The following is a 25,053-nucleotide window of genomic DNA, read 5'->3' on the forward strand; positions in this document are numbered from 1 at the left end:
GTCTAGATGCAGAGAATCCCAGGGGCTACTGGTGAATGAATGGTGAAGAAAGCAAAGGTGGCTCATGTCATTGGTAGCCACTAGCCAGACAGACCCCTAGGGTAGGCTGTGGACCTCAGGTCCCCACACCCAACAGTGGAATAGCATTGTCCATTGCGTTTGTTACTTTTCTCAGTGCTGTGACAAAGGTTGATGCCACCTCACATCTGGGGGCTGCCTTCCCTTGTGGCTGGAAGGTGTGGTAGCAGGACTGGCCACAATCATGAAGCAGAAGGGATTAATGCTAGTGGTCGGCTCACTTTCTTCCTTTTATTCAGTATAGCAACACAGCCATGGAACACTGCTGCTAGCATTTATAGTGTGTCTTCCCACCCCAATTAACTAATCTAGAAACTCCCAACAGGCATGCCCATGTTTCCATGGTGATACTAAATCCCATAGAGCTGATAACCAAGACAAACCATCACACCCATAAAACCTCCCAAACTCCTCTGAATTCACTGTGCCCTCACCTCCTCCAGGCAATGTCAGGTGGGAACGTTTACTCCTTGAAGCTGGCTCTCGGGAGGTAAGCCACCTGATTGTCAGAGGCACAGGACAAAAACCTTCTAAATTCAGGCTCTGAAAGGCAGGTGTAGGTGGAGTGGCTGATCTGTGGCAACATTTCATGGTCCCCTGACAACACTCCCAACCTCCTATAGTCAGGTTCGTAAGCCCTTACCCAGAGTTAGGACCTTTGCCAAGTCCCCTCTTGCTTCTAAACCTACCTCAAGCCCTGAGATCAAGCAAAGCTGCCATTCTCTTCCCAGGATCTCCATGGCCCAGATGCCAGGAACACATCCTAGGATATCCTGTCGGAGCTGGCCAGATCGTTACCCAGAGAACAGGCTCCATTATAGAAAGGCTGTGGCTTTAACATCTCTACAGCTGAAGCTGTACAGTCAGGGAGTCCTGATCACAAGCTAGGGGAAGTAGGCACTTGACTCCACCTGATTGAGATGATGTATGACTATGACTGAGAACTTCCTTCTTCCAAGCATCCATATAACTCCAGTGAAATGAAACGCCATTTTGAGAGCTCACCAGGAGGAACCTGCCCAGCACACTCTATCTTATCTATCTATCTATCTATCTATCTATCTATCTATCTATCTATCTATCTATCTATATGAGTACACTGTAGCTGTCTTCAGACACACCAGAAGAGGGCATTGGATCCTATTACAGATGGTTGTGAGCCACCATGTGGTTGCTGAGAATTGGACTCAGGACCTGTGGAAGAGCAATCAGTGCTCTTAACCACTGAGCCATCTCTCCTGCCCAGCACATTCTATCTTTACAGACTATCTCCAGGACTGAAGAGATGACTCACTATGTAAAGTGCTCTCTGTGCAAGTATGAAGACCCAAGTTAGATCCCCAGAACCCATGTAAAAGCTAAGTATCGTTGTGCACCTCTATAATCCCAGGTTGGGGAGGCAGACAGGAAGAATCCTGAGGCTTGTTGGCCGATCAAACTAAGCCATTGGGTTTGCTGATACTAACAGCTCCAGAAAACTGTGTGTCCATAGGTAACTGAGTTCAATTTATTACCAGCAATAAGACTGTAAAACCACCTCAGAAGCCAAAGGTTCTTCTGTAGCACCTAAGGCTAGAAGAGTGCTGGTGTTTGTTTAGCCAAGCTATCCTAAGTCCTGGGCCTGATCTGTTCTGTGCCGTCAGTGCAGAACCTCACAGTGGCCCATACCTTTAATCTCTGCCCTTGGGGGACAGAAGCAGGCAGATCTCTGTGAACTCATGACCAGCCTGGGCTAACATAGCAAGTTCCGGGCTAGCCAGAATTACATGAGGAAACCCTGTCTCAACCCTATTCAATCCCCTCCCACCCCCCAATGAAGAAAAGCTGTCTCCTGAAGCGCCATTAGGCTACCACATGCTCACCCCTGTTAAAGAGCAGCTAGTGGGAAACAGCCCTCTCCAGGAGCAACATACATGTTCTATCCCTCGGTTACCCCAAGAGCTTTTGAGCCTTAGCACTTGCTCCTTCTTCCTCTCCTTATATCCAACTTCGTATATATCTGTCCCTAGCTGAATGTCCCCTACTCAGCCTTTTCTGACCCTTCTGCCCCTATCTGCGACCTGACTCCTCCGCTGGGGGCTCCAAGTTTGGACATGGAGATCCATCTGTTTAACCTGCTCCAGCCAGAGCACGGGGAGCCTGTCCATTGTAGGCATCCAGAAGCAGTCCATTCTATTATCCAGCCAATGCGGTGTACAGGCCTGTGCCTTGCAGACTTCTGCTCGCTCTCTTTACAACTATGGAAAGAGGGGGTCTCTGGATCTCCCTAGCACAGCCTCCCCTGCTTTTCTTGTCTCCCTAGCAGCCTTGGCAGCCTCTTTACACAGCCTACTAGGCCTGGCAAGGAGCCTTCATAGAGAGGCCCAGAAGATGTGGGCAGCTCCATCAGACAGGAGCTCTGATGCAGCCCCTCCCTCTGAAAGACTGCCTCCGTTCAGAGGCTCGAACCCGTGACTCAACGTTTCTGAATGCCATCAGGCCCCACACAGATGCACTGTGACAAGCTGAGAGTTCTACAGAATGCCATGCTTTACCTTTTCTAGTCTCATAGTATAAGGGACAGGCACTGGTACCCATATAACCTACTGAGAAATGGGCCAGAGTGACCAGAGGGAGTAATCAGTCTCGAAGCAGGGTCAGAGAGGAACCCCAGGTTGTATGACTAGGGTTTTTATTTGCAGATAAAGACCTTGACTTTAAACATTCGCCCATACCCAGGGTGAAGCCAGAGACACAGAAGATCACTTTTTCCTGGTAACCAGGAGTAACAACGATCAGGGGAGGGGGAAGGACAGATGATTGACACCTCAGCTAGGACGGATCTGGAAAGGGAAAAAAAGCATCAGCCATCTTGATTTAGAGACAGTCTTCTTTGGGAGGAGACAATGGAGATCCATGTCCCTGGTCATGGCAAAGCTGCTCAAGTTGCAGGGACTTTGCCTGCAACATGGGTATAACTTCTGCTTTGGAAGCTATTGGAAGAACAGAAACATAAGGGAGGCCGTGTGAGGTATATCTGGCATATAAAACTTGAGCTGAGAACTCTGTTTGCAATGGGTCCAGCCAGCCCATCAATGGATTGGCCTTCTTTGTGGTCCAAGACCCTTCATCCTGCTCTTCTAGAAGTTAAGACGAGGAGATAGCCTATAAGTCAAAGTCCTACCACCGGAAAGGGAGGCTGGACCAGGATGTGTACATACACTGCAATGAAAGGCTGCTTTGTGGAGGAGCTAAGAAACATGCCTCATTCTTGAACAAAGAATCTCTCTGCCAGACGTGAGAGCCAACTGCCCCTGGTTTGCTGTGGACACTTTACAGTCCCTGATGCAGAGGCCACCTTTGCAGAATAAAGCAAACTCACCCATATCTTCCCTGCTTTCTCCTCATGTCCATTACTCCTCTTCACCCCAACTATCTCTTCCCAAAGTGAAACCCTCCCACAAGATGGCCCTAGCCGTCTCCGGCCTCTTTGTCAGAGAGTACAGTCTCTTATCCTTACAGAAATCTGGACCCTCTAAGGGTCTGCGAAGTAGAATGGATAACCTGGAGGTCATTTCACCCTATCAGAGCCCCGCACTCCTGTCCTCTCCAGCTACGGGACCTTAGCAAAGCCACTGAACTACTCTGAATCTTTGTTTTCCCATATGTAAATGAGGGCTCGTAGCGCTTGCCTTGGAGGATTTGAGGATGTATTTTGATAACGTCTAGTTCAGTGGTCCATAAACTTTTTTTAGAGCACATAAATTCACGCTCAATTTAAATCTCAAGAGAAATCCCAGTATATAAAATAGCTCTGTTGGCAGCAGCGGAGGCGTGAGGCAAGGAGCTAGGGCTCCTCCACCGAATGCTGGGCGTTCAGGGAGTCCAACATAGCTGAGACCCGGTTCCAACTCCGACAGCCAGCTCTGGAGGGCACTGGAAATGCCACAGCGGCAAGAGGAGGTGGATAGCTTGTTTGAAAAACTGGCATCAAAGATGGGTGTATCTCTAGGAGAGACCAGGGTGAGGAGTGAGGGTGGGAAATGTGGCAGACACAGAGTGCCCTTCAAACTTCCTACAGGCAGATGAAGGAATGAGAGGCTCCTTTCCGCGGCTGCCTCTCAGCTGTTCAATGGCCGTGTTCCCTGTTCTCACAGAAAGCCTTGCCACACCCCGCATCTGCTAGCTGCAGTGCCCTTTGCCTAATTTCTCCATCTAAATCTGGCTTACCCTTTGAGTTCCCAATGTTACTACATCTCAGAGGCCTTCTGTGATTGTCTACAACCAAGACCAGGAATAGCATTTGCTTTCTCTGCCTCCTGCAGCAAGTGGTGGTGGTGGTGGTGGTGGGGTTACAGAAGCTAAAAGCGTGGGACTCAGTTTCTCCATCTATTGAGTAGGAATATGAGAACTAAATTAAGTGACCCAGATAAAGCCCAGCACACAGTAGGCACTCTGCAAGTAGAAACTGCTCATCATGATGTGGCTGCACCCTCTTTTAAGTTCTGGCACATAGTAGGTATGAAGAAAATGCGTACCGAGGCCTCGCCTCTGTGTTCACTAGCATCCTGAGCCCCAAGAAACTGGTCCCCTTGAGTTAGCAGCTATATTTCCCAGGCAGCTGGACTCAGCTAGCAACTAATACTGGTGACCAGGTCTTTTGGGGTGTTCAACTACCTACAAAAGGGTGTTCTTCCTCCACCCTTGCGGGGGGGGGTGGGTGTCTTCTATTTAATAGATAAGAAACTAAGACCTAGCAAAGCTCATGGCTTACCTGAGATCACAAAACATTCTCCCCAGTCTATCAACTGGTGGCAACATATCTGTCAGACTACTGGAATAATCTTGTTCTGCTTAATCAACATCTTATTTTACTGATAGGAAACCTCAAAAACGGGTACAGTCTTGACCAGGGGCTAAGTTCAGGTCTGGTTAAGTGTAGACCCTATCCTACATATTGGATATGAGGTGGGCTTCCTGCCTACTGATTTTGATTCCAACATGTAAGCAGGCCAGCTATTCAAAGGGACAAAAAGGAGGAATTTTATACTTCTGGGCTGGAAGACAGCTGTGAGAATCCATGAGAGCTACAGAGGCTCAAGCTAAGACAACCATGTCTAGAGACAGCTACACAGTTCCCACTGCACCCTCACGCCTTCCGGAGGCAATTTCAAGAGGCCAGAAAACATTGAGACCCCTGCAGAGGCTGTAGCAAGCTGCATTTGGAGGCTCAGTTCTGACGCTGCGGTGGAGGGGCTGAGTAGAGGGCGAGGGCGGAGAGGAGCTGGTATAGAATAGCAATGAGCCAGCCTGCTGGAAGCCAGCCAGCCTCAGGTTCTGAGGACAGAGTCATGGCTCCCCCTACCCCCAAGCTCCTGCAGAGAGAGAGAGAGAGAGAGAGAGAGAGAGAGAGAGAGAGAGAGAGAGAGAGATCACATACACATGCATATCTCTCTGTGTCTCTCTCTCACACACACAGAAAAAGACCTATCACACATACACACACAGAAAGAGAAAAAGATCTACCATACACACATGCACCTCTCTCACACACATACACATGCATATCTCTCTGTCACATACACACCTCATCACTAAAAACTCCTAAAGAAGCCACCATAGTAACTATGTATAATAAATGCCTGTGTTTTGATTAGCTCGTGTGACTGTATGGCTGGTTCATGTCTTAGCTCATCTAATACCTACCATTGGACTGTCGTTTTCCATTGTCCATTTCACAGGTAGCTACACTGAGGCCCTGGTTTCCAACCTCCCAGCCCTGGCTTGTGGGGACTCCTTCTAATACCAGAAGTCAGAAGGTCAAGCCCTGAGTTGGCTTTATCACCGAGTCAGATTTCTTCATGGGATCGTGGAAGTGGCCAAAGAGACAGAGAAGATAGAGGAAGAAGGCTTCCTCCTCTTCTTTGACTTAACTGGCCCTATAGTACCTCTTCTCTAAGAGCCACACACGAGGACAAGTGTGACTGGCCAAGTGTGACTGACTAAACAATCCTCCCTCAGGCCCAGCAGGAAGTCACTAGATCTGTAACAGCCATTCCAAAACTACTACAGCGATGGTCTTAACCTGTGGAAAAAGTGGGTACAGCAGAGAATCAAAGCCAGTCCCAAGGAGAAACAGATGGAGCTGGTAGGCAGTATCTGGTCCCAGCTATTCTGCTCTTAAACCCTGAACCTGTCAGGAACCCTTCTTGTCCCCTAAACTCTCTTTGATTTAAACTGCCCATGAATTTTCTTCCTGGACCACATGAAGGCCAGGATTTTGAGTATATACATTTGTGTAGTGTAGTACTTTCAGGGAAGTGCCTGGTATGCAGTGGATGTCTAGTCCCTCTTAGCCACCCTCTGCCCTCTCTCCCAGGAATGTAAACTCCTTGAGGTGAGAACCCCGCCTGAAGCTGTTACTGACACCTACTCTATACCTAACACAAGTCTCGGGCATAGTGGGGACTCGGCAGCCAAAGTGAGAGAATCCGTCTAGACCTTATGTACTATTTGTATCACCCAGCGGGTCACTAGCCTTAGAGAGCACACTAGGAATGGTGACCTGAACCATATGCACTTGGGGACCCTCAAAGTCACTAACTGCCCTCCTTTGAAGTCCAGAGCTGCCATAAAGGCCCCCAAAGCCCACATGTTGCTACACTGAAGAGCAAGTTCCTGGAAGTGAAATTCCACAATATGAAAGATCTGATTTTCCAAATGCACAGTTTCCCAGAGGTAGAAGTGGGCCTGAACTGGGCTTCCCTCCTCCTCAGACCACGCTAGCTTCTCCTCACCTAAATGGATTGGAATGCCAGCGTAGCTAAAGTGGGCTAGGCTTGTGCCTTATACCAAGGCACTCTCTTAAAAGCACTGCACAGAGCTGGGCATGGTGGCGCACACCTTTAATGACAGCACTTGGGAGGCAGAGGCAGAGGCAGGCGGATTTCTGAGTTTGAGGCTAGCCTGGTCTACAGAGTGAGTTCCAGGACAGCCTGAGCTATACAGAGAAACTCTGTCTCGAAAAACCAAAAAAAAAAAAAAAAGCACTGCACAGGCCTGGAGATGGCTCAGTGGTTAAGAGCACTGACTGCTCTCCAGAGGTCCTGAGTTCAATTCCCAGCAACCACATGGTGGCTCACAACCATTTATAATGAGATCTGATGCCTTCTTCTGGTGTGTCTGTAAACATCTACAGTATACTCACTCATATACATAAAATAAATAAATCTTTTTTTTTTTAAAGTATTGTACAAACGATACCTACTCCGGTTCCCTACCACTACGAGGTGGGCACCTTCATGTGCAGCATTCAGTCAGAAAAGCTGAGGGACTGGTCCAAGGTCACCAATCTGTCTGGAGTGCTTGCCTTCGAACAGCGATGTGCCCTGCCCCCCAACCCCTTTACCCCATGCCCTGAGGGAAGAGGGGCAACTGAGGAGGAGCAAGGTCTGCTTGAGTCAGATGAGCTTTTGGGAAACTGGGAGGTTTCAGGATGGAAGCTGGGAGGAAAAAAAAAAAAATGGCACAGTGTGGGCCCCTTGAGGCTGCCTTCAGGGCCCCCAAGGGGTGAAGGTGCTCTCTTGCTGAAATAATGAAAAGATAGTCTTCCAGCAGACTACCCCTCCCCTCCCCAATATTCTCACTGCCAAATGAAACCTGGCAGCTTCTGAAAATAGCTCGGCGCTGCAGCAGGCGCTCTGCCCGCCCTTCAGCAGGCTGGCACGCAGCTGGGGGTGGCCACTGTGGGCAGACGCTGGCACACACAGGGCCGGGGGTGGGTGTCACACATACAGTGCACAGGGGCGGCACGGAGCTGGAGGCATGCGGCAGCTGCCACCTCTCGGTCCCTCTGACCTTTCTACAATGAATGAGCCAGAGGTGCTGGAGTCTGCCTGGCGTGTTTACCAGGCTAGAGGCACCCTCTCTAGGCAGGCTAACGTCACCAGCAGGGGTGTAGAGTTAGTTGTCCTTTGAGCACTTTTGATCAACTAGGTAGACAAAAAGAAACCCAGGAATCATTGAAAAAATGTTAAAAATGTGTTTATTGATATCGGAATATAAAACCCAGCAGCATTGTAATCGATAAGATCTAAGGTTTCCCAGCCAGGGAGAAGAAAGGGCCAGGATCTAGGATCTAGGAAGTAGGCTGGGTGCCAGGCACTTGTCAGGTCACCAATCAACCACTCAGCACCTGGATGCTACCCTGGGCAGGACAGGGCAGAGCTGGCTAAGTCTGGGATCAGCCAAGGAAAACCCTCTCTGCTCCAACGCAGGCTAGAGCCAGGACCAGACCTTGGAAGCACGGCTCAGCAGCCTTTCACCACCCAGGTCTGATCCAGAGTACCGGAAAAGGTCCTAGATAACAGGGAGCCAAGCGCGCCCCTTCACAAAAGTAAGCCCCAAGGTAGCCAGTGCTGTCAGCTTTCCTACCTGAGATCTGGTGAGCGGGAAGAGATGGGGGCTTTTGTCACAGTGAGGTTTCCAAAATGGAAAAAGGTTAAAGATACCCACCCCCAACATACAAAGCCACACCTTCAGTTGAGATGAGAAGTTACCTTTTGCATCAGGGGGTAATGAGAGGATGCTTGGCCCCAGGGACTCTAGTGGCTCTCTGAGTGTTACATGGGCTCTTGCTACAGTAAGACAGGGCTGGACCACCCAGGAAAGCAAGCCATCAGGATTTGGCAGCCTCTAGCAGACCAGAGGAGTGAGCCTGGGGAGGGACATCCAGGGTGAGAGAGACAAACCTCCCCAAGAAGGTAGTAGACCCTGGATTGTCCCTCCTTCCTTCTTTGTTCAGTATTCTCAGACAGCAACGTGGCCTCTGGTCACCATAGCAACCAATGGCCCAATCCCTTCCTCAAGGCCAGACCCGTCTGCCCACACAGCAGGATACATCCTTTAGAGAAAAAGGGTAGATCCGCCACAACTCCCAGTGGCCTAGAAGTAAGGCTGTGTCCTGAGGCAGAACAGAGCTTTGGCCTCTGTCGTGCAGGTGTGCGAAGTTGCTCCAGCTCTAGCGGAGGGCTCCCATCCCTGAGGACCTGCAGCTTGCTAGAGCCTGAGACATAGGCTGGGACTCTGGGGCCAAGCTCTTTATCCCCAAGTTCAATGTGACACATAAGACAACAAAATTATCCTCTTGTCATAAGAACGACTCCAGCCCCTCCTGGCCAGAGCCTCAGGACATTACAGTCTGGCTGGCTGGCTTCTCCAAGGCACCGTGAGTTACTGGTTGTTGCATCCTTGGGAGGCTGAGGAACTGCCTGCCTGCTTTTTCCTCCTCTTGTTGAGGAGCCGGTTGTTAGAGGTCTTCAGGTCCTTGATCTTCACCTGGTCGTAGTCTACCCGCATAGTGGCCAGAGCGCTGGTCATCTCTTCCTGCATACCATTAGCGTAACAGAAAGAAGAGGTCAGTATGGATGGACCTTAAAAACCATCACTCCCATGCCTGGGAAGCCTCTCAATAATAATAGCACTAACAGGAGTATCAGTGTGCACTGCTCCAGTACCCACTAAGTGCTTGGCCCTGGGCACATAATCCTCTCTACAACGTGTGTGTGTGTGTGTGTGTGTGTGTGTGTGTGTGTGNGTGTGTGTGTGTGTGTGTGTGTGTGTGTGTGTGTGTTGGACACTGAGTTTATTCATGAACACAAAAGAAAAGGGACGTGTCCCTGGACCATCAAGGCTACTTGGATAGAGAACTGAATCAGTGACATTTGTATAGAACCTCGAGGCATGGAGACAGTGGCATTTCCCTGGATCTCCGGGGGTCTGCAGCTTGAAACCCGGTCGCTCTTCCATGCTATTTCATAGGGACCCACCTGACCCTCACTATGTCTAAAACAACGTTGGTTCCTCTCTTGAATGCTATCATTTACAACCAACACTTGGGCCCCAAATCCTTTCATCGAGTCCCTAGCCTAAAGTCCCCTCACTAAAGATTGACCCACAAGCATTATCCTAAATGGGAACGTGCAGCAGCCAAGTGTTCAGTGGTATTCCTTGGCTGGATCACTGGGGCAGTCACTGACATCCTCTAGGCACAGGGGAGGAGCTAAACTCTAGATTCTAAAGATGCCATCCTGGAATGTATAGAGACTAAGACAGAATCTACTCACCTTGACGTCATCCCAGTGATCTTTGTCTTCCTGGAGCACTCGGGCTGTGTAGAGTGGAGTCTGTGGGACCACCATGGATTGCTAGAAGGAACCGCAAGCCCACGGATTACTGCCTAGAACTCTGTGGAACAGCACAGGCTACCTCCACCACATACCTTGCTCCCATTCTCAGGTGGGGAAATGGTGGCTCAGAGAGGTGAAGGAGCCAGACTGGGACCGTGGCAAAGCCAGGCCACAGGTGGGGTGTTACCATACATCACTGTACAAGGTCCCAGCCCAGCCCTGTACCCAGGCCTCCAGGGTTATCCCCTTCCATCCTGCCAGCCCTAGTCCAGGCCAAGACCACACTCACATTGATCCAAGGATGGTTCATAAACTGCATGATCGTCAGCCTCTCTGTGGGATCTGTCTTCAGGAGCAGGCGGATTAGCTCCTTGGCTAGGGGACCCAGAAAAGAGAAATCAGTGAGTTGCAGTCCCTCGGCTCCCCCACATGAGTCACAAGCTCTGTCAGACAGGACTACACGTGCACCTACATTCTTCATGACTAGAAATGGTGAGCTAACAAGCGCTTCCCGTTGAAGGTCACTAAGTGCTCAGGATAATTTGTTAAGCAACAATAGATAATACAAGGCGGAATTGATTGAGCTACCTGGGAGGGAAAGTATGAGCAAGACAAGGAAGGGGTCCTGGGAAGGCGATATTTATGGGGTTTTATGTTGGTTATTTGTTTTTCAAGACAGGGTTTCTTTGTGTGTCCTTGTCTGTCCTAGAACTAGCTCTGTGGAGCAGGAAGGCCTTGAACTCACAGGGATCCTCCTGCCTCTCTGCCTCCTGGCTCAGGAGACAAATGTTGAACCCACTTGACAGATAGAGAAACTGAGACTGAAAAGTTCAGATGATTTGTCTAGGTTTGAATAACTAGGATTTAGATACAAGTCAGTTTGACAGCCAAAGGTGTTAGCATTTCCTCTAGGCTCCGCCCAACATTTACCCAGCAATAGCTATGAGTCTTGCTCTCTCTGTTCAGCTGGCTTCTCTCTTTCCCCATTCTTCTCTCTCTCTCTCTCTCTCTCTCTCTCTCTCTCTCTCTCTCTCTCTCTCTCTCTCTCTCCCTTCCCCACATGACTTGATTATTCAGGGAGACACCTTGGCAGGGTCCACCAAGGCACCCCCTCCTACCCCCGTTTTATAAAACAGAACAAAAAAAGGCTATCTCCCAGAACGAAGGTTGAAGGGGCCAGGTCGGGTAGAGAAGCTTACCATCCTCAGAGACTTCCAACCATTCAGGGTTAGGGAAAGCATACTGGCCCAAGCGAATCCTTCTTTTCATTCCTGGGGAGATGGCCTGGCCAGTGTTGGAGTAGAAGGGTGGGAATCCACACAAACTGGCAAAGAGAAGTGGTCGTTTGGTACAAGGGTTGGGCACACAAGGGTCAGACAGGCTGACCCAATCTCTCCTTTTCACTAGGGAGACAGGCTTCCAGACACCACAGCAATAATACCAGCCCTGTGGACTCTTGAACACATCCCAGGAATGCCATCAGCCTTGACATGAGGAAGCCCGAAGGCAGTTTCAAGGCCTGTGTCTAACAACACAAGAAACAAAAGACAACCTGGCCAAGAGATGACGCGTAAAAAAAGTCCCTCCCTAGGGACACAGGGAGTGAGAAGCTGAAATAGCTCATGGAAAGGTAGAAGCAGAAGGTTGAGGCAGGGTTGTGGGGGGGGTAGGGGTGGGGGGGTGGGGAGTGGTACTTACAGGATGTACATGATGACGCCCAGGGACCACATATCACATGACTTGTCATACTTCTCTGGACCCAGGACCTCAGGAGCTACCAGAGCAGAAGGCATAGATCTCCTAGCCCCAAGGGTCTTGGGGACTAGGAAGGAATCTTAAGCCTGGGTAAGGTGAGGAACAGGTACCCAGGCTGGGAGATAGGGTAGAGCAGACTGGTGTCTGGCACCTTCTGGGAAGGCAGCATGTGTGTGAAGTTGGGGGAGGAGAGACAGCTACCAGAAAAAAAAAAAAAATGCTGCTTTCAGACAAACCCCTAGCTGCTTCCAGCCCCTCTGCCAGTCTCAACTTGGTAAGAGAGAGGCAGGGAGAAGGCCAGCCCCAAATTTGGAGAGGCCTCGCCATTGAAGGGGATCTCATCTGCCAGCCGTGTTCTGCCTTGTGTCTGTCATCTCCCTGAGAGGTTTCCGTGTTCTAGTCAGCTTGGATACCCATTCATTGGCCTTAGTCTTCCAGTCAGTGCATTGAGCTCAGCGGGCAGGACTTATCATCAAAGTATTGCAGAATACTCTCAGATAAACAGGGGGACCATTTCTGAAGCTTTGTACCCCTTAGTTGCTCTCCCAAAAGGGACAAAAGCTTCAGTCACTGCCTAACGCTCAAGGAAGGGGCACTTGTTACAGGGGCCTTAGGATATACTGGAGGCTGCCAGGAGCTTTCCCTGCAATCATTAAGTATGTGGATGCCCCCTAGCCCCACCTAACTCCTGCCTCAAGGGACCCTTTCCCACAGGCGGTTTACTAGTGCCCTGCATCCCTCTAATGTAGGAGGAAAGGCCTGCCCACTTTCTGAATATGAAGATGAAAACCGGAGAAAAACAACCACGGCTGGGCTCCGTCCCGAGCTGATGGCAGCCTTTTATCACGTATATATTTAGAGCTACTGTGACGTCATTCAGCTCACAGGCCACAGCCAGAATTTTCCTGGATCTATTTTCAAAAGCAGAAGCTGAAGTTTGGAAGAATATTTTTGCAGCCTCCGGCACCCGCCCCCCCCCCCATCACCCGCCTCCATGCAGGCAAGAGTGCTCCCTCCTCCCTCTGCTCCCTCCTCCCTCTTCACCAGGCTTTAACTCTTTGGTTTCCACAACCCTCTGGCTACCCCATCCTACAGCATTCTACAGCAATGGGGATACAAGCCACACGCAAAGGACTCACCCACATAATAGGGAGTATAGCAGGGTGTCTGGAGGGCATTTTGGGTGGTTTCCTTGGCAAAGCCAAAATCGGTGAGTTTAAGTATAGCATCCTTCTCCTTGGATGTATAGAGTAGGTTTTCAGGCTGCATCCAAAAGAGAAAGAAAGCATTAGTATAGAGGAAGGTACCAGGAGTGGACAGAGTCCCTCCTCTAGATTTCCTGCGTCCATCGCTATATATGATAAGCCAGCTCCATTTTATGGAAAGCTCTGGAGCTCCATCACTAACAACGTGGAACTGATACCTTCATCCACAGAGAGAAAAGTGAGGCAGGTGCTCAGACAAGATCACGAATCATCAGATGCCATAGAAAGCCCCTGGGCAGAAACTTCTATCCCTGAGTTGGGGTGAATACCATAAAAGGCCAGAAAGGTGCTGGAGTAGAAAGCAGGCGCTCATGAGCCACTATCACCAAGCCCAGAAGCAAGCCCACAAAGCCAGCAGGCCAGGCCCACTTGAGGCTGCTCGGGGAAACACATGCCCCCCCAACTCAGACCCCAGGAGCTACACAGAAGAAATCTTCCTCACTGCAAAGCACAGATGGGGCTGGCAGATGGGGACGGCCAGCAGGGTTCCAGGGAGGAGGCAGCCCTGAAAGCTGGCTTTCAGTGAACAGGTAGGATCTAGGTCCATGCCAAAGAGCAGAAGGGATGCCCAAGCAAAACTTGGGTAGAAGAACAGTGCTCCAGTCTGGATGCAGTGGGAGCTGTTTTGTAAGTTCTGTTTGAGACGATCTGACCTTGGATCGGAATAAACAGAGAAGCGGTTTAGCATACTCTGCTCAAAGACAGCTTCTCTTCCCATAGGAAGAAGAGAACTCGGGGGGGGGGGGGGGCTAAAGCATGGATTTGGAGGGTGGGTCTGCTTTGGCTGCGTGTGTACCCTGAATCAAAGGGTAACTGCACGGGCTGGCAGCCCTCAGCCAGTGGAGCACATCAGCTCCTATCTCTGCTCTCCTCGGTCTGGGCTTAGGAGGAAGTAAGCCTCGTGCATAAAGGCGAGGAGGAACAAACAGATTCTGTGCTAATAGTGGTGCACACACAAATGCTTATGTGTGTGCATGCATATGGTTATACGAATGTAGGGCTGCCTAGGAAACCCCAGCTTTCCCAGGAAAGAAATTTTGGAACAGAACGCTTCCTATCTTTCAAATTCATCCACCAGGAAGGCAAGCAGGCTCAACCCTAGGGCCGCCTGGGTTCATTCCTTCCTCTAACAGCCAGAAAATGGCTTTGTTCTGTTTAAATGCTGTTAAATGTTTAAATGCTGGTCAAATCTGTTTAAATTGTATCTCTAACTGCACAGAAGACCTGATGGTATAAGGCAGCCCCTCTCTAAGGTCTGGCACGGAGATAGATGGTTATAAAACTTCTTACTGAGCAAGTGAACAAATGAAGGGAACCCAAAGGAGCAATTTCACAGCCTAAGGCAAGACAGTTAATTTCTCCAAGAGCCTCAGTTTGCTTGTCAATGAAATGGGTAAATGGCCCCTATCCCACAGAGCCAGGTGGGGATTAAGGGATGCTTGTCGGGGCCCACTGGCTGGAAGTAGGCAGTTACTCTCATTACTATTGGGATTGCCCAGTGTTTGAAGAAAACAAGGACGTCCATCTGGCGAGAGCAGAATGAGTGTGTTGTGCTATGGGAGGAGAGAAGAGCAATCTTAACTGAGAAGCTGAGGCAAGGAATTTAGCCTCAATTCAGGGAGTGCCGGGGGCTGCGGCTGAGTAACTCCTCCCTTGTCCCCCCAGGCTGAGCTTGGTCAGCTCACCTTGACATCTCGGTGGGCAATGTTCCGGCTGTGCAAGAACTGGATGGCAGTGCCAATGTCCCGCATTATCTCTGCAGCCTCTGCAGGCACAAATAGATGAGTTAGAGGGGTGTCAGTTACAAGTCAGGTGACCTGAGGGGGACCCAGCCTATAATCTCTCTTGAGCATGGTCTCTGCAGGCCAGCACTAGATGGCTGTCCTGTATCCTACATCCCATCCAGACATTCCAGTTTCTTCCAAGGATGTCCTGAGGGCTCCTTCCTCAGGCCTTACACTGCCGAAGATCAGTTCCACAGTGGGTCAGCTCCAAGAGCTTGAGTTCCCCCCTCCCAGCCCCATCTCAAGACCATAGATCATCCAGCTTCAATGTCACAGATTCAAAAACCAACCCCCCTTGAGGGGATGCGACATTCTGTCTCCCTCTTTTGAATTCTTACGTGAATCTTGAGGTTCAGTGAGGGGCAGGCCTTGGCTAATATGTCACAGCAACTCCAGTGTAGCCTTTTTGCCCTAATTCCCTCCTGGTCCCAGGATCCACACTAACCTCTCTCAGTGAAAGCCTGGTCACCGCGCTCCTGAATCCTGCTGAACAGCTCACCACCCTCCATGCTGCAAGAGAGGCAGAAACGGGGGACCTGAGTATCCCCAACTCACTCACTCTGCCCTGGATCAGAGGCCTGGGTCCCTGTGCCATGGAGAACGTGGCAGATGGCTGTCAGCTTGGGTGGGTTGATCTGAACTTTCGGAACTAAGAAAAGGTGGGGAGCCTGGATCCTTGCCCAGAAACTCCTATGCTCCCCGTGGTGCTGGCTCTGAGACCTTGAACACCCCCACCCCGACCCTATCCAAGGGTATTTCCCCAGATGCACAATGAGACGTCAGTTGTCATCTTCATGGCCCATTGCTCTCTGAGTGCTCCGTGTGGGCTATGCCCTGGGCTCCATCCACCCTTCATGTACATTGCTACATAACCCTGGTCTGCTTCCTTCCCTCCGCTACCTCTTTTGTTAAAGGAGAATAATAACACCAACCTCCAACTCGTCATGAAGATTGACTGTGTGATATACAGGGAGAGCTTGGAGCAGAGTCACGCCCGGGGTGAGTACCTCATTACGACCTTCCTCCACACTTAACATGCGAGTTAACTGAGATTCAGAGAGATGAGCAGGTGCCCACAGTCCCACAGCTGGTGGGTGGCAGAGCCAAGACTGAGCCCCACATCTAGCCCCAAACAGCTAGCTAACCTACGGAGGAAGGAGAAACTTGAAAGGCAGACAAAAAGAACCCAGACAGGGGGCATAGGGTCTGGGGAAGGCTAAGGTTGAACCCCAGGGCTGGTGGCAGAAGCCCAAGGTAGAGACAGCTAATGACTCACAGGACTCATTGACAGCATCTAATAGAAAAGAGAAAGGCGAAGGGCTGTGTGTATCCCGCTCTTCCCCAAAGCTCCCTGCCCACACAGTCAGGGCTTGGTGGCTTTTTCTGACAACTCCTTGCAGAGTGGAAGTCCGGTCCAGGAAGGGAACAGAGAGCTGTAGTAGTTATTTTTCTTGCCCTGGTGGAGAAGCCCTGGTTGCCAGCTCTACGGATCCAAGCCCTGTGACTGTCTACCCCTCTAGAGTTGAAGTGATGGTCAGGGCTGCTATTTGAAGAAGGAAATCCCTGGATAGCAGTGATCCCAAGGCAAAGGGACGCCAGAGGGGTTCAGAAGCAGGGTGCCTGCCCGCCGCCTACCATTCCATGACGATGAGGAGACAGCGCTTGCCATGGTGCATATTCTCATACACGTCCAGGATGCGCACAATGTGGGGACCGCCCGATGCCTGCCAGTGGTGCTCCACCTCCTGCCGGGCCTTGGGGCTGTCATACAGGAGCTGTGGAGGGAAGCATCAAGGGCGTCAGGCTCACATTCGCTCCCCTCGCTTTGCTCGAAGAGACCCGTGACCTGCCCAAATACCAGACTATGAGGAGCAGAGTGAAAATTCAAATCCGGTTTTTCCTGCCTTATGGTCCAGTGAGCCTCTGGACTTGGGGGAGGGGGGTCAGCCCTGGCTGGGCACAAGCAGCTTGGCCAGTAAGTCTAGATGGCCCTTGGAGATGGGTGACAGGCTAGGGGGTCGGAGGTCAGAAAAGTCCCTATTTCTCTTTTCAGGGGAAAGAAATGAAGTGGAGCTTTCGCAAGGTTTGTGGTGAATCACATGCGTCATGGGGCGCCAGGCCAGGGACCACATATCTTTTGAGCCTCGTTTTTATCCTTGATGACAGGTTACACAGTTATCCAGGCTGATTGGGATCTGCATATGCCAGGCCCTTGGTGACTCCCTGTTTCTCGTAATGTCTCTCTGTGGGAAAGTGGGAGTGGTAGAGAAAGTCAAAAGGTAAACCCCAGAATACAGAGAAGTTGTTGGAACCCATACAGAGGCTGTCTGAAGAGGGGGTGGGGCCTGTGTCCATGAGTCTGTCCTCTGGGCCCTGGCCCTGAGCAGAGGGAGACTCGGCTGTACTCCTGCAGGAGCAAAAGTAATTAAGACATCACATTCTCCAGGAGTGGGTGCAGAAATAAAACTGTCACTCCCAAGAAAAGTACTTCTAAAAGAAGTTGCTTGGAGCCGGTGAGATGGCTCAGTGAGTAAAAGGTTCCTGCTGCCATGCCTGGTGACCTGAATTTGATCCCTGGAACCTATAAGGTAGAAGGAGAAAACCAAGTCCTGCAAGCTGTCCTACACACAAATGCATGCACGCACGCACACCTGCGTGTGCACATGCGCACACACACACACACACACACACACACGCACGCGCACACATGCATGCACGTGCACACATACACGCACGCACGCATGCACACGCACACACTCATATGCACATATGCACGCACACATGCACACGCATGCACACACGCACACACACATGCACACGCATGCACACACACACATACACACACTCTTAATTAAATAAATAAAATAAAATTAGTTGTTTGGTCATGATCTCCAGCTTTCAACAGAACTCCGCAGTATCCCTGAGACCTCTGTGGAGAGGAAGGGACAATGCCAGAGAAATGGAACCACCTCAAGATGACCTCACCCTCATCCCAGGCCTACAGACCCCAGGATCTAACACAGAGCTTGAAACTCGGGGCAGGGAGGACCTTAATTGAGGAAAATAACAGCTTGGTGGAGTTTGGTGTAGGTTTGGGGTTGAGTTCCTTCAGTGACTTCCTGTGACCTTAAGCAAGTGTGCACAACTCCAAGCCACAGCCGACAACCCAGTAAAATGGAGTAATAGCAGAGTCACCCTCACAAGACTCATCTCAGTAAAGCGCATGAGGTAGGCGGGTGACAGGAACCTCACTCAGGTTGACTGCCTTGGGCTATGGCTGCCTTCCCTAAGGCTGCCATTGGAAATGAGCAAAGCCCAGGAGTGAGAGAGCCATGGAGGGGGTGGGGGTGGGGGTTGGGAGGGTTATGAAAGAAGTCAGCACGGGAGGGGAGAGGGCCCAGAATGGGAACAATAATGACAAGCCACTCCCAGCAGGCTGGCCCATTCAAGGACCAGCTCTATTTTATTTCTTACTTGAGGAAGGCTATGCTTCAGTGATCTACCTGATCATCCCTGCCCTGCTTAGCTCCTGTAGGAACCCAGGACATACCAGCCTCAGTTTCCCCCATGCGAGATGGGGGGAAGCCAGGCCACTTTACACGGGGCCCAATTAAGACAGCTACGGGACCAAGCTCTTCAGATAAAGATGGGGCAGTGTCCCAGGGAAGGGAGAGGAATGTAGATGCTCATTCTGCCCTTTGGCTGTTCCTCCAACTCTGGAGGCGTTTCTTTCTGCTTCAGCTTGGAAACACAGGCGGTGCCTATACAGAGACGCAGGCAGGCAGGGTTTACTATGCCCCTATTCTGTTGCTCTGGCTAGGGTAGGTACGCCTGGGACTGCTGTGGGCCAAGGCCACAGCAAGGTCTGAATACCGAGGAGCTTGGCCTCTCAGAATACCTTTGGGGTCCACACCGGAGCACCTGCTTCCTGCCATCACAGCTACTGACCTTCATCTCAGACCGGGGTGGGGGTGTGATCTACCTTCGAACTTTCCCTCTCCTCTACCTCTTGCTCCTCACACCACTCCTCCCCAAGCTGATCAGGCCTCCCAGACTGGCTCTAGACCCCTCCTCCCTCTGCCTTCCTCTGACATTCATTCCCACCTAAGTCCTCCCTCTTTCTTTTCAGAAACCCTAAGCTCACAGCTGAAATGCATCCAGTAGGGTCAGCTGCCCTTTCTCCTTCTGTAGACATAGATCTCTTCTCCACAGGCCCTTTAGGTAAACAATGCCCAACCTCCCTGCTCCCCCCACCCCGCCCCGCACCAGAACTTGTCTTCTTCACCCACCTCATGATCTGCTATCCCTGGGCCCTAAATCATTTGTCCTGGCCCGGAAGGCTGCACTTGATATTTCTCAACAGCCCCTCCCTCCATTTTACCAGCCAGATTAAGGCAGGTGTGGAGCAAAAGCTAGGCAGGTGAACTGGGCTTCTCTGGCTTGTCCTGGAAGGAGACACTGGGCTCCTGGGAAGACAAAGGAGGGGGGGGGATAGCCGAGGCTGGAGGAAGAGAGAGATGGGGGAGGGGAGAGGGTGGCACAGAGGAACCACAGAAGCTCAGAGCTGACACAGAGGAGGGAGGGGGGTCCTGGGGTGGGAGGGATGGCTCTGGGACAAAACTGCGGTGGCCCTACCCTACTTGCCAAGTACCAAGTACCAAGGCCCTGAGAGTAGGCACAGGCGTGGGTCAGTGCTGTTCCCAGAAAATCAATGGCTGCTTCCTTTGCTCTCTCTGCAGGTGAGACCACAGGTGTCAGAGCCCTGAACCTAGGCCCACTCAGACCCAGCTGCCAAGAAGTCTCCTAGGCTGTCTCTTTGGTCACCTTGACTTGCCCCTCAGCATAGCCTCAAACCTGTATGTGTGTGCTGTATGTAAGTGGAGGTGGATGTGTGGGTGCACGTGCCTGTTCGTGAACATGTGAAGCCCACAAGTCAACAATGGCTGTCTTCCTCTATTCCTCTCCATCGTTTCAAAAAAAGTTACTTTTTATTTTATTCATACAATATTCATTTTATTTGCTTGCACACATGTATGTGTGCACCAAATGTGGGCCTGGTACTCAAGGAAGCTAGAAGAAGGTGTCAAATCCCCTGCAGCTGTGGGGTTCCAGACAGTTGTGAGTGGGTATCTTTCCAGCCCTATCTTCCTATCTATCTATCTATCTATCTATCTATCTATCATCTGTTTGCCTGTCTATTTATTTGGAGACAGGGTCTCTCACTGAACCTGGTGTTCCCTGTTTCAGCCATTGGCTGGCCAATGAATCCCTAGGATCTGCCGTCTGAGCCCCACCCAGCGCTGGGATTGCAGACAAGCTCTGCCACTCCCACCTTCTATGTGAGCACCGAGGTTTTCCAAATTAGGTGCCCATGCTTGCCCAGGAAGTGTTTACATGCTCACTGAGACGCCTCTCTAGCCCTACAGATCTGTTTGTTTGTTTGTTATTTCTGGGTTTTTTGTTTTGTTTTGTTTTGTTTTTGAGATAAGGTCTGATAGAGCCCAGGCTGATTTTGAACTTACTCTATAGCCAAGAATGACCTTGAAGTCCTCACCCTCCTGCCTCTACCTCTTGAGAGTTGGGATTATAAGCACGTGCCACCACACCTGGCTTATGAAGTGTCGGGGGTCAAGAGCTCTACCAACTGGAGCTACATTGTCAACCTCCAAATCTCATAAAAAAGTTTTCTCATCTTCTTTCCCCATAGCTAGAGCCTCCTCCTCCCTCTTCCTCTCTCCTCCTCCCTCCTCCTCCTCTTCTCTCCTCCTCCCCATATCCTCCCCCTCCTCCAAGATTCCCCTTAAAGTTACCTCCTTCATGAGCCCTCCAGACCATCTTTCCTAGAAAGGACTCCAATAGTTTCCTTTTGCCCTTTTTTTTTTTCTCTTTCTGCCCATATAGTTTGTTTATTGATTGAGTATAATTTACAGTCACTAAGGTGTACAGGTCTCATAGGTCTGGTTCAATGAGTTTAGACAATCCCACACACCCTGGGAGCCACACCCCCATCAAGATGGGAAACATTCCCAGCTCCCCAGAAAGCTCCTGCCTGCGTCAGAGTCCTTTCTACCTCCTCTGCCGAAATGCTCACAGCCTACAATTAGCTTGTCCCTTTGATCACTCCTTAAACAAATATACACAGATACCGTGCTTCCAGTGCGCCTGGCTTTGTTCTGAACATGATACAAATATTAGGCAAAGAGGACATAATTATTGTTATTTTTTTAGATAAGAAACTGAAGCACTAAGAAAGGAAGTAACTAGTCCCTGATCACATGACGGTTCTCCAGATCCTTCTTTTATGGTAGGGTCCTGTACTGGCTGGGAAGGGGGTCGGTAGAGAGGGGGGAGATGAGATCTTCGGCTGTTCCACCCTATAAAACAGGGGAGGGAGTGGCCACTGTCACTGAAAGCGTTCTGACATGGCCAATACAGTGGATCCAGGTCCTGCTGGTAAGAAGGATTGAACCCAAGGTGGAGGGTTAGTAACTAAGCCCTCGAAGACCACAATATAGAGCACTTGGTCAGGGTGACCTGTCCAGTGTACAGAGACCTTTCTGTGGACTTCCTAGATTATATCTAGTTGACAGGTACCTTGTGGGGGGGCATCTATGTCATAAGCAAGTCATTCAGATTTACAAAAAGTCACCATCATCCCTTTTCTCCTTTCTTTCTTTCTTTCCTTCTTTCTTTCTTTCCTTCTTTCTTTTTTAAAAGATGTATTTATTTTATTTATATGGGTGCACCGTAGCTGTCTTCAGACACACCAGAAGAGGGCACCAAATCCCATTACAGATGGCTATGAGCCACCATGTGGTTGCCGGGAATTGAACTCAGGACCTTTGGAAGAGCAGTCAGTGCTCTTAACCACTGAGCCATCTCACCAGCCACTCATCTTCCCTTTTCTAACCTTCATTGACAAATTGTGTCCATGGACCTTGTCCTCCTTAAAATGCCCTATGACCAAGTCGATTGAGGTAGAAACGGTCTGTCTCGTTTCATCTGTCTCAGTCACAGAAAAGTGAAATGCCATACTCAAGAGCCACGGGGGGTTGTAAAGGCTAGTCAGCAGATCCCTCCGCTTCTATGGAGGAGAAAATGAAGACTGGATGATGGGTGGCCATGAGCCATGTAGCAGGGCTCCATGTTTGCTCTGTCCTTCCCAGAAATTAACACCAGGGGTACTCCATCCCCTATGCCAGGCTCTGGACCATCTTCCAAGTCCCTGTGGCTACAACCCTCCATGTCTATTGTATCAGGGATTCCACATCCTCTTTAGTAGTCTCCTACCATGAATAATCAAGAAAAACTGGACAGCCAAGGCACAGACACAAATCCAACAGACAGTGCACTGACACAAAGATCAACAATGCGATGTCTCCTCACCAGTCGGCCTTCTGACCCTTCAGTTAGGAGTCCTAGGGATCTTGGGTTCCTGGCCAAAACACCAAGATGTTATGCCCAACTCACAGGAACTCCCCCCCCACACACACACACACACAGCCCCAAAGACTACCATGGAGCCAATTCCAATGCAAACACATAAGGGTCTTTATTACGAGCTCGTGAGCCAGGACTCAGTCACCATCACAGTGGATCAGAAGTGAGAGCCTCGAGTCTGGGGTGCAGGTCATTTATTGTAGCTACAGCAAGCTTGGGGAATTTCCATGTGGGTCAGCAAGTTAATATTTTAAAACCACCGGGCAGTGGTGGCGAATGCCTTTAATCCCAGCACTTGGGAGGCAGAGGCAGGTGGATTTCTGAGTTCAAGGCCAGCCTGGTCTACAGAGTGAGTTCCAGGACAGCCAGGGCTACACAGAGAAACCCTGTCTCGAAAAACCCAAACCTAGACCAAAAAAACACCACCAACAACAACAACAACAAAACTGCATTTCTGGTGTAATCTGCAAGAACTAAACATGGGGGCAAAACACCTGACACACAGGATGGCTACGTTATCTATTTTCTTCAGGATATCTTAGGTTATCTATATATATCTTGACTCTGCTATTGTAGCCTGACTGGCTGTTGCTAAGGGTGGGTTGCCATAGGATGTATGCTCAAGTGGATTTTATGGTTTTCTTCCTAGAATTAGAGTTTGGCCCCTTGGCACAAAATGGGACTTCTCAAAACACAGAGTTGGTTGAGCTCTCCATTGAGCCCACGGAGCAGGGTCCCTCTGTTTGATCACCTCTGGTTGCCAGTCCTGGGGCACAGGGCCTGCCCAGAGCCCCACCCTGTCTCTGATATTACTTGCAAATTAGGTGACTACATCCATGAAAGAAGGAGACTCTCACAATGCATTGTGAGAACAAGATAAGAACAAGAGGCGGGCTCCACAAAGGTCGGGCGTGACATCCTGGTTAAACTTTCTGTACATCCTTCCTCCATTCTCCCTGGCAAACTACAGTGTACTTCCTCTTCCAGGGACCCATGAGAGCTTACTCAAGTCCCCACCGAAAGTTGACGTCATTCATGCAGGTGCATGATTCTACATGATTCTTCTTAAAAGGTGTCCCCAAGCCAGGCGGTGGTGGCACAAACCTATTGTCCCAGCACTCGGGAGGCAGAGGCAGGCAGATCTCAAGTTCAAGTTTGAGGCCAACCTGGTTTACAGAGTGAGTTCTAGGACATCCAGGGCTACACAAAGAAACTCTGTCTCGGAAAAAAAGGGAAGGGGTGTCCCCAAACATGAGGATGAGCGTAGGCTCAGGAACAGAAGCCCTAGTCTCTATCCTTAGTATATCCTTGCCTCACTGGGCCTCAGGTTCCCCAAATGTAAAACTGTAAGACTGTAAGCCTTAGTAACAACGGGAGCCTTTGGACAGGGCCTACTTGCAAAGTACCTGTTGTAGCCACTGCCACAGCACCACCCATGGAGGGAAAACCTCATAGCCACATCCCTGAGCCCACTCAGGTCTATTCAGAATGAGCAACAGTGTGCCCAGTCACAACTGTGGGAGGAACGAAATGATCAGGGAAAGAGCTTATGACAAACCAATAGGCCAGAACCTAGCTTCACATCAGTCCTATGTCTCCTGGTTCCCCAGGGGTCCATCCCAGCTGGAGGGTCACCATGACACACCTGGTAAGCTCCACCACTGCAGCTGGTACCCAACAGGTGCAAACAGCTACACATAGAGGGACCTCTGTGCACACGCACGCATGTACTACATGGCTTCCTTCTGAGGAATGAGGGCTCCTGGCTGCCGTTGAAGTCTGAACCCCACTGAAGCTCAGCAAAGCACTGAGTTTGACACTTCTCTGACCTACGCCTTAGAGGCAATGGTTTCCACCTTGCTTTCTCCCCTCACCCACCTTTACCAAATTCTCTCTCCTGCTCTCAGAACTGGCAGCCAGATGGCCAGACCCTAGCAAGCCAGGGACTTACTGGTGCCCTTCTGGCATCCCTAGGTGGAACTGGGCCTCAGAAAAGCTAGCCCCACCCCCTCACAGCACCTCAGAATTCTGCCCTCTCCCACCCGAATAAAGTCTAAGTCAGGGTGGACTGGTTCTTGAGTTCCAGGACTAAGAACAGAACAGCAGCATCTGTTTGTTTGCAAAACAATTTGCAATTTAGAAAGCACGCTGCCGTCCTTTATCTCATGGGAATGCTTGGTGCCACCCTGTGAGGCAATCGGGGTGGGAACCATTAGCCTCCATCTGCAGATTAAGGAGAGGGAGGCTCAGGAAGATGAAGTCACCGCCCTGGGGCCTCCAGTCTCACTGTGGAGGCTGTGAGAGGAGAACTGAGTTTTGAGAGAGCATCAAAGGGGAGGTGAGAGGGAGAGGCGACCACAAGTTGGAAAGCCACCGCTTGCACAAGACTCAGGAGACTAAACTCTAAGTAAATGTGTGAATAGGTGTACAAGCACATGGAGATAAACACACGTGTGTAGAAATGTGTGTGCATGCCGGGCGTGGTGGCGCACGCCTTTAATCCCAGCACTCTGGAGGCAGAAGCAGGTGGATTTCTGAGTTCAAGTCCAGCCTGGTCTACAAAGT

The 25,053-nt window shown here is 50.4% G+C and overlaps 1 protein-coding gene across 2 annotated transcripts in view; it reads right to left on the bottom strand.

The window, feature by feature from the left end:
* Positions 1 to 8,090: 8,090 nt before the first annotated feature.
* The window catches only part of Mapkapk3 (MAPK activated protein kinase 3), a 34,771-nt gene continuing 17,808 nt past the window's right edge, over positions 8,091 to 25,053 (bottom strand). For both annotated transcript variants that reach the window (XM_029543184.1, XM_029543183.1), the window contains 9 exons: positions 16,684 to 16,823; positions 15,494 to 15,558; positions 14,950 to 15,029; positions 13,139 to 13,262; positions 11,943 to 12,018; positions 11,444 to 11,568; positions 10,534 to 10,619; positions 10,182 to 10,262; positions 8,091 to 9,441 (listed from right to left, as the gene is read on the bottom strand). In XM_029543184.1, the coding sequence (XP_029399044.1) occupies positions 9,289 to 9,441; positions 10,182 to 10,262; positions 10,534 to 10,619; positions 11,444 to 11,568; positions 11,943 to 12,018; positions 13,139 to 13,262; positions 14,950 to 15,029; positions 15,494 to 15,558; positions 16,684 to 16,823 (930 nt within the window). In that variant the 3' untranslated portion in view covers positions 8,091 to 9,288. The remainder of the gene's footprint in view (positions 9,442 to 10,181; positions 10,263 to 10,533; positions 10,620 to 11,443; positions 11,569 to 11,942; positions 12,019 to 13,138; positions 13,263 to 14,949; positions 15,030 to 15,493; positions 15,559 to 16,683; positions 16,824 to 25,053) is intronic.

This window comes from Mus pahari, chromosome 10, assembly GCF_900095145.1.
Source record: "Mus pahari chromosome 10, PAHARI_EIJ_v1.1, whole genome shotgun sequence".
Classification (NCBI taxonomy): Eukaryota; Metazoa; Chordata; class Mammalia; order Rodentia; family Muridae; genus Mus; species Mus pahari.